We start from the raw sequence: 9926 nt of genomic DNA, 5'->3' as shown, positions 1-9926 counted from the left end.
GGGTGATAGGTCCAAAAGTTCAGGATGAAGCACTTTCAACATGTAGATAAATTTTTTCTACATGTGGAACGTGCTTCATCCTGAACTTTTGGACTAGCTTTCACTAAGGCATCATAATCAGTTTTCCATCTACTATTTAAATGTTGGTAGACAGTCATATCAGACATACAGACAGACATGACAATGACCTTTCCATAAATTCTGTATGAAACTGTGCTAATCTCATCCATAGCACCGAGTATAAGTTGCTACATGCCGATGGGCCAAGTCATTTTCATGAAATATGCTAAACTTCTATTCTACAATGAAAATAAGAAAGCTACTTTTTTTTTACTCTAACTTAAGGCATGAATACGTCATAAGAGACCTGATAAATGCATCTAATCCAACCATACTAAAGACCGTAGAATAGCCATTCGTGAGGAGGACGTGTTAAAGAGAAAATTGAAGTTAATAAAAGTCTGCTTGCTCTCTCTAACTGCTTAGATGAGATGATGACATATTTCAACAATTATTATAGTCTAAGATGCTGGACAAGGACTTACAGTTAGAATCTGGGTTGCCAGCTGTTCCCTAGCCAGAGGATTATGGAGAAGAACAATCAGGCGTGCAAAAAGCTCCTAAAACACCAAAAATGAGGTAAAGTAGTTGTATACATTTCTAAACAAGGTATATGATTTCTCTGCTGCTCAGTGAAACTAAAGTTGATTACCTCAGGATGAGGAATATCAGCACGAGCTTTACATTCCAACACCGCTGCACCACTTTGAGAGGATCTACGCCTGCACAATTCTGATATGCATTTGCAGACCTACAAAGAAGGCACTTGAAGGAGTTATGGTTTAAGAAGTAGATGTGAAACCCCATTAATGAATAGCAGATAGAACATGCAAACTTGACATAAAGAGAGCATAGTTTTCAACAGGCAAGAACAGATAGTGAACCTTGTCAAAAAATGAAGGTCAAAAGGAGACAAAATATCTCATACCGTGGCAACTGCACCAGTGTAAACTCGTGGTATAATCAGCTTTAACAAAAAGGGCCATAAAACATGCTACAATTCGCACAAATTGAATTTAGTTATTCCAGAAATAATAATACGCATAAAGAGGTGGGGGGAGATAAACACAGAGTACTAAACTGAAATTTCTTAAAGAGAGAAGTACTCTCATACCTCCATCTCAGGGACAGTAACAGTTATTAGAAGAAGACCCTTTTCACAGATTGCCCTCAATTCTGACAGTGTAACAGCATCCATCTTCATCTGATATAATTCGAGCATCATATAGTTTAGTGCTAATTATGGTATATTTGGATAGTGTAGATATGATAATATTTAAATATGGTATGATTAAATAGTCTAGATATGAGAATATTCCCTATCCTTTAATTAGGCAGATTGTGTAGTATTTTATTAGTTTCTTTCCTTATTTATATTATTTTCTTTCCTTATTTATGCTATCTGTAACAGCTATTTAATCCCCTCAACTTGAGGGAATGATTAATTAATTCAATTCCCAATATCTCTTCTTCTTTTTCTTCTTCTTCTAATTTATCATGGTATCAAAGCCACTGATTTTATAGAACTGTCTCTCTCTGAATGTTCTTCTATTTCAGTAACAGAAACTGAAAGGAAAAAAAAAAAAAAGGAAACGGAAGGATCGGTCAACTGGTTGCTAAATCAACCATATCAGAAAACTGTCGAGTCTCATCTCTCTCTTTCTCCAGTACTTTCTATGAAACAAAAAATGGCTCATAATGGAGATGATCATGAAGGTATTGCTCAACTCAAACAACACCTCTCAAGTCACTTTCAGACTAAGGATTTAGGCAAGCTAAAATACTTTCTAGGCATTGAAGTGGCACAGTCTAGTCATGATATTGCTATTACTCAAAGGAAATATGCCTTAGACATTTTGGAAGACACTAGTATGTCGGATTGCAAGCACGTGGACAGTCCATTGGATCCAAATACTAAGCTTATTCCAAGACAGGAGGAGCCTCTAAAGATCCTAGCAGATATCGGAGACTTGTTGGCAAGATCAACTATCTTATGATCACACGACCAGACATCTCATTTGTTGTTAGTGGAGTAAGCCAGTTTTTGCAATCACCTTGTGATAGTCACTAGAATGTAGTGATTCGCATCCTGTGATAGATCAAAAGCTCTCCAGGACAAGGTTTATTGGATCAAGATAAAGGGATACACCAACATTGTTGGATATTCTGATGCAGATTGTGCAGGATCTCTTTTTGACAGGCCATCCACTTCAGGTTATTGTGTTCGAATTGGAGGCAATCTAATATCTTGGAAAAGTAAAAAGCAAATTGTCATAGCTAGATCAAGCGCAGAGGCAGAATATCAAGCTATGGCACTAGCTATATGTGAGCTTGTATGGTTGAGACAACTACTCCAAGAATTGAAGATGGGAGGAGTTGAAACGACCACATTGATTTGTTAACCAAGCTGCATTACATATCGCTTCTAATTCAGTGTTCCATGAAAGAATGAAGCACATTGAGATAGATTGTCACTTCATTCAAGAGAAGATCGAGTCTGGATACATCACCACAAGTTTTGTCAACTCAAAAGATCAATTGGTGGATATTTTCACAAAATCACTCCAAGGATCCAGAATTGACTATATTTGTGGCAAACAAGGAGCATATGACTTATACGTTCCAACTTGAGGGGGAATGTCAATTATGGTATATTTGGATAGTGTAGATATGGGAATATTTAAATATGGTATGGTTAAATAGTCTAAATATGAGAATATTCTCTAATCCCTTTAATTAGGCAGTTAGAAGATTGTGTAGTATTTTATTAGTTTCTTTCCTTATTTACATTATCTTCTTTCCTTATTTACGTTATCTGTAACAGCTATTTAATCCGCTCAGCTTGAGGGAATGATTAATTAACTCAATTCCCAATATCTATTCTTTTCTTCTTCTAATTTCTCATTTGGCATATAAAAAATGGCATTCTGATAGAAATTCTGACACACTAATTATTATTAAAACATATGCAGGAGTCAACTCAAGTTGAAGTTCCCCATAGATGGGGAACAGGAACCACCTCATGTAACCACAAAAACAATGATGGGAACCACCTCTCCCTCTCCCACCCCAAAAGCCAAAGGAAGCACTCCTCTTTTTAACACAAGAAAAGGGCAAGCAACTCAACACAACCATGAATATGAGATGAAATTGGTGGAAATATTGAAAAAGAGGCATACCTCCACTTTCTTGTACACAAAAGGGTAATAACCACCAGGTGACGAGTTCAATTCCCTGGATCTCTCAGTATCATCTCTGTGCATACCAAACATTGCAGAATGGCGAACAAGATATTCAATGAACAACTCTCCAGAAGGACCAACCAAGTAACAGTGAGAAGCCATAACCACAATTAGCTGCAAGCAAGCAACACAATCACATATAATCTAGAAGTAAAGTAAGTGTTTGCATAACTAGGTCACTACAGGCAAAACTTTCAACTCTTAAATACCTCTGCAAGGGCCTTACAGACCCCTAAATTAAGCTCATCCAATAACAGCTTCACAACTTCAATTAGTAAAGGTCTCTTACTATGCCAAGCCTCGGACAATCTACAAAAGTAACAAGGAAAGTCACATGGGGAGAGAGAAGATAAACATGACATTAACAAATTGAGGTGGAAAAAAAAACCTGGGTAATAAATGCTTTAATACAGAAAGTGCACCAACAGCCAGTGGTTCTTCTTTCAGCTTGCATTTCTGACGGCAGTAAAGAATAAATACACACCATTTAGTGGAACAATTACCTTGTAAATAATCAAATCTCACAACTAAATTTGACATTTCATATTTTTTTAAAAGAGGGTTGAATTCTGGAGTTCAAAAACAAAATGGAAAAAGGCTGGGTAATTCCCTATTGCAAGCTTTTGGTTCCCTTCTAATTGACTCCTTGATAGGTGATACACTGAGCAAAATATCATTACGTTCTTGCATTGGAATGCATGAAGGAAAGAATACCCACATTAAGAAGGAAGACAAACAAATCCTCCGGGTACACCAAACCAACTGTTAGGAAACAATGCTGAACTTCATTATAAGTCTGCCATTCACACAAAATAAAGAACTATATATTAGTCAAATATAACATGTGAAGATACATAGAACAATTTTGAAAGATGAAGCAGATGTTCATAGCAGGGAAAAAAAAAAATCCACGGTAATGTTAATCTGACCAAAAACACATGGAAGAAGGAAAATCAACCATATACTACCTTCAGAGAATCTACTAATTTAAAGAATGGTATTTAGTGCTGTTAGCCTCTCGATTTTCTAAAGAGTTAAATATCCTTATCAGAACTGCCAGAAAGCTATAATTGCTTGCAAGATAACTCACTTTAGATGTCTACCAGGACTCGCAGAAGCTGCTTCTTTTTAACAGTATCTTACCACTTTAATATCAACAGAACTTCTTCCTTCCAAACTGAGAGCAAATAAAAGCAGACATCTTCTTTAAAGGGACGGCATGTAAGTACCAAAACTATCTATACCGACATGTGGATGAACAAACTAAGGCCACGCGCAACCTGGGAGTGGAAGGAGTATCACTAGACATTTTAATGTAAAATCTTTCTACCATGCTCTATAGAAGAGAGAATCCAAAGGCTTCTCTCACATGGCTATCTGTGCATAATGGCACGCAAAAGTTGTCTTTTCTAAGTGGGCAGCTGCTAGTAGTGCGATTCTACTCCTGAAAATCTTAGGAAGAGAGGAAATATATGTTTGTTGGTGCTTCAAGCATAGTCTGGAGAAGGGGTCATACAAGTCGCACATCTACAGTAGCTTTCTTCAAAATTGTTCTATCTGATCTGATGTGTGCCAACTGGAAGATGCCGACAAGTAGCGTGATCTCCTTAGAAGTTGGAGAGGAAGAAACAGGAGGCCAATCAGTTCAGGTTACAGAGGATCCTTCCATGTGCCATTTTTTGGACAATATGGCAAGAAGCAAATATAGAAGTGCACAGAAAATATCTCTGTGTAGAAGATTGAACGGGATTCCTAGAATCTAACTCATTTAAGTAAGCTTATAAACCCGTGTATTTCTCTTGGGTTAATCTAAGTAGTGAAAAAATAAAAACAACCTAAAACCTCAAATACAGAACTTAGGCCTGAACAGCTTCCAAGCAGGAAATGACCATCAACTGGTTAATCAATGAAATGTACTCTTAAACGAAAAAAGAAAAAATAAATCAATAAACAAGACCTTCAGCCCAACTGAGAAATCTGAATGCTCTTTTTTGTCACTGCTTCTACAAACCACAGGAAGAAGAGTTGACAATGTGATAGTAAGGTCCTGCACAACATCAAAGATAGTTAGCTACCTATCTAAATCAGAATGACGCTATAAATGCAACAGTTAGCAATGAAATGATTGTATATAACATCAGCCATACATCACTCTAATTGGTGAAACCTTAATGGCTCTCGAGATTTCTTACAAGTGGCATTTGTCCCCAGGGGTTAGCTCAATTTGGAAAAGGTTGAAGGACATGTGTCTTAGGTCACAAGTTTGAGCCTTGCGCCAAACGAACTAAGTTCAGCATTCAAGTGGGGAGCAAAGAGGTGGGCCAATCATCCCCAAGTTTCAAAGGCTGCTGCTGGCCCAATGGATAGGCTCCAGACAGATTTTTGGTCATCGGAAAAAATTACAAGTGGCATCCCAACAGAAATACAATTTGAGGCAAGATAATAATATCTAGAAGAACCTAGAATAGACCATCAAGTTATCATTGCTAAAGTGAGTAGGTTCAACAAAATTGTTTGGTCAAAGGAGTAAGGACTCTATAAAGAATAGGGATAGTTATTCATATGTGTATAACCCAAAGAAACAGTTTACAATGATTACAGCCCAATAACTTTTTACATCTAAATTAGCCAATATATGTTCATACATTGAAACTCATGAAGTCAAATCTCTATGACTCTATCAATGTAATTTTTAATTTCTTCCCCGAACTACGTACAACCCTTTTCATTTTTTTTATTTTTCAAATAAGCTGTAGCACATGATGTATAAAAGTGTATATGCATTTTTATACATTATATATATACATTACATATTCTTCTTTATACCTTATTATACATTACGTATACAATGTATAAGTGATGTATTTGCTTTGTATAATCATCTATAAGCAGTGTATGACTATGTTTAAACAATAAATTCACACTATTCTGGGGAATTTGAATAAAGGATGAATATATGTCAGGGAGAAAGCAGAAGTAAGACAATATAGAGTATTAATTTAATTATAACTATTACTGTCATTTTAGAAATCTATTAATGCATGTTCAAGTTGGGAACAAATTAATATGGGCAACTATCCCACAACTTAGACCTACTATCCAAAGTTGAAAATAAAAACACAACCCATTTGTTAAAAAAATATGAAGGGGGGGAAGTTGAAAGACATATTTAACGTTTTTGGGTTCTTCAATCAGAAGTTACAATCCAATTCATTTATTTAAAAAAGAGAGCATGTCTTTTCTAAAAGAAAAAATAGTGCATTGCTAATTACTAATTTAATAGCCACTTGTGCTAAATTAGGTAAGGAATTGATAGTTAGACTAAAAGGAGTTAGTAAGATGACAGAATGGTCACTCACCTTAATTTTCCCTAAAGAATATTTGTCTGCACTTTGTCAAAGATATACTCCTTGGACTTAATTCTTACGCCTTCTTCTTTAAGACTTCCTTCAATTTAATTTTAATTTTGTATAATGATGGTGTTCAGACCATCTTGCACGCATCTCGACTATCACCGTGTACCTATTATCTCCCACCAACACAGGTACGGATAACTCTAGCCACGAGGCTTAGGGAAATAGAAAGAAATCAACTAGTGTTTTTGTCTCCTCTAGGATTTCAACCCTAGCCTGCCTCCAAGGTTCCCTTCGATGAGCTAAAGACATAAAGGGTGAATAAGTAAGGTGTTTAACAAGCTGTCACATTGACTTGGATATCAAACATCGCTATATTTTTTGACAAGTCATATTTTAGCAATCATCATTCATCAATAATAGGACCATGGCCTAAAGTTCCTCTAAAGGAATTCAGGAGTTCCGAATAACATGGTTACCTTGTGTATATCATTCATTTTGCAGCAAAAAGCTACAAATGCTTATATTTAAGAGTGCACGCATGTTAATTATCTTTTTCCAAACAATTTCTCAAAAACAATTATCTTTTTCCAAACAACAATCAAAAATGCATGCAGACGTGTTCCTAGATCAACCTAGGCTGCTTGTCTATCCTCCTTCCTGACCAGCTTCAGTGCTTCCATTAGAGTGCTAGGTATCATCCAGTTTGACAACACAAGTATATCTCTATGCTTCAAAGTAACATATATAATTGATCTTTTTAATACGGCCATGACTATTTTAATATATCCAGATATAAACATGAATATCCAGGTACTGCTGCTTTGACTCAAGTTGCTCAAGAGAGAGAGTTTGGAACTGAACAGGAAACTAGTGAGGATGAGGGAATGCCTCTTTGTTCATCAGAATTTGAAGGATGACTCTTTCAACAAATTTGACTACCCTTTATATGCAAGAAAGAAGGGAAAAGGGGGGATTTCCAGGTTGGATCAGAATTAGGTGATACATGCCATTGGAATAAGAGATGTAACAGGAGGCAACCTGAACTGCAGTCATGACAAGTCACCAGCTGCTGAAGTGAAAAGTGAAAGTGCTGCCAAAGCAAACAATTGGACAGTGTATCATGGTCCAAATAGTGACCGTCTTTTTCTTTCTTTTTTTATAAAGTAAGATTTTATTGTTGTACAGTACTAAGGCAGTACAGTCGAAAATTACAAAAAGCGCCAAATAGTGACGGTCTGTTGCAGGGGAATACTCTAAATCATGACCAGTCACGATGACTTTACCAAGATGCTATCAATAACTGATTCCAATTTCTCTTTCCAAAATAAAACAAGTAATCACTAGAAATTAGAAGTAATAGGAGAAGAATTAGCAGAATAGCAAGTTATCCTACAGAATTGAGCAGTCGTACAAAATTACTGGGCATACATGTGTTTCCTACCTCAAAATCAAGTAATGGTGGACCATTTTCCGACAGTAATGAGGCGTTTAATAGATTATGGAGGCTACAAGTTGCCACAAAGGCTACATCATCTTGATCCCTCTTGTACCTGAAAATCGAAAGCTATCATTGTTACAGAGCGCATAATGCCCAAACAGACACAACAAACAATTTCTCCCACTGAAAGTGTATCACTAGCATTTCTAAGTTTTTTTATAAAAAGAAAAAGTAGCGCAAGCAAGGAGCCAGTCATTTGACATCAGAAGTATTCATGCCATTTGAAATTATGTATTTTCTAGAAACATAGCAGTCCAGTGTATGTCTTACAGTTCCAATATAGTTGGAATAAGTCTTGGCAAAGCTGCCTTCAGCTGTGTCCTAGTAATAAGACCAACCATCTGCCCTAATGCTTCCACAGAAGATAAGCGAACCTGAGAAGAAATAGCATGTCAGGAAACAAAACTTCCTCTCCCCTTGCCTATTCAAAATGAGCAATAGATGCAATGGAATGGAAAGAAAACAAAAGGTGTGTAATTTATTCAACATACTAATAGGTGAAAGCATCTATATATTATATGTGCTGATTCAAAGCACCCTTATCTATCATCAAATCAACTAGTTCGAATGTGATCTTACATCAAGGCTGTGATCAGTATGGAGGAAAACATTTTCCAACTTCCCCATGTTTGTTTGGTCAAAAAATTTGGGATACATTTTCTTTAGCAAAACAAGTTCCTTAAAAGTGAGAAAATTACCTCCCTACTGGTAGGAAAACAAGTTCCACAAGTGGCATTCCACATAGATTGGGTACTCTCCACCATCCAATACAATTCATCTTTACCCCACCCCCATATCCCTCATCCCCACCACCCTACACCCCTACCCTCTCACTCTCACCCTTACCTCCCATAGTATTTGTCTAGATCATATACAAATGCTTTTAGGATAATATTTTTTGCTTACATACCGAACACAAGAAAATAAGTAAGAAACCCACTTATTTTCCTAAAAAAAAAAATCCAAGAATACATTTTCCATGGAAATTTTCCTCACCTAAAGTCTTGTACAAAAGCAAGGAATGGAAGGACAAATGAAAGCATAGACTAACATCAGACAAGCTGCCTCCAATATCTCATGGCCTCTGAACTTTGTCCCGTGCGTCTACAGCACAAGGTGAAATTGGCCACTCATAAGTCAACTTGTTATGTTACCTTATCAAAAAAAGATCCCGACACCCAAGAATAATGTATTTGCCCTTCACAATTGTTGAATTGTCTGACCATCTCATCTTAAAGTTTAAGTTGGTAAAGAGAACATAATTGTATTTACTTAATTATATTCTCAGCACTCTCCCTCACATGCCAGTCTGATCCATTTTACATGGCCAAACACTTTTTGATAATGGGTGGAGGTGAGATTTGATCCAAAGACAATTGTCCTTGATACCATGTTGAAGTGTGTGACCATCTCATCTAAAAGATTAAGTTGTTAGAGAGAGCATACTTTTATTTACTTAATTATATTATCAGCACCAACCCCCTTCACCCATTCTCCCTCTTACTTTCACCCTCTTTCTCCCTCATTCCTCCTATTTTATTTCATACACCAAAGTGTTCTCATTATCTTCTTTCTTCCACCTACTCTCTCCTACCCTCCCTCTTACCATCACCACACTTGCTCTCCTAGCTCTATGCTTAATGTTTGTAAGCAACTTTATGATTTTATCCTCAAAACCCTCATGGAAACCCCTAAGAATTACCTGAACACAAGAGCTTATCCACCGACTCATTCTTTTTTTTTTGGAGAAAGGTACCATTACTTCTATAT

General features: G+C 36.5%; 1 protein-coding gene across 4 annotated transcripts in view; it reads right to left on the bottom strand.

The window, feature by feature from the left end:
- Positions 1–9926, bottom strand: part of LOC102585399 (protein SHOOT GRAVITROPISM 6) — a 52532-nt gene that overhangs the window by 30770 nt on the left and 11836 nt on the right. For 3 of the 4 annotated variants that reach the window (XM_015311838.1, XM_015311836.1, XM_006354333.2), the window contains exons 10-20: positions 8427–8530; positions 8100–8208; positions 5260–5349; positions 4021–4098; positions 3691–3758; positions 3512–3611; positions 3240–3416; positions 1175–1264; positions 989–1054; positions 713–811; positions 546–620 (exon numbers count right to left, since the gene is read on the bottom strand). In XM_015311838.1, the coding sequence (XP_015167324.1) occupies positions 546–620; positions 713–811; positions 989–1054; positions 1175–1264; positions 3240–3416; positions 3512–3611; positions 3691–3758; positions 4021–4098; positions 5260–5349; positions 8100–8208; positions 8427–8530 (1056 nt within the window). Of the gene's footprint in view, positions 1–545; positions 621–712; positions 812–988; positions 1055–1174; positions 1265–3239; positions 3417–3511; positions 3612–3690; positions 3759–4020; positions 4099–5259; positions 5350–7696; positions 7749–8099; positions 8209–8426; positions 8531–9926 lie in introns of those variants that run through there. The other variant, XM_015311837.1, reaches the window with a different exon arrangement.

The sequence above is a fragment of the Solanum tuberosum genome, unplaced genomic scaffold, assembly GCF_000226075.1.
Source record: "Solanum tuberosum cultivar DM 1-3 516 R44 unplaced genomic scaffold, SolTub_3.0 scf00177, whole genome shotgun sequence".
NCBI classification, from domain to species: Eukaryota; Viridiplantae; Streptophyta; class Magnoliopsida; order Solanales; family Solanaceae; genus Solanum; species Solanum tuberosum.
The sequence above is the reverse complement of the archived record's forward strand: the minus strand, read 5'-3'. Positions and strand labels throughout refer to the sequence as shown.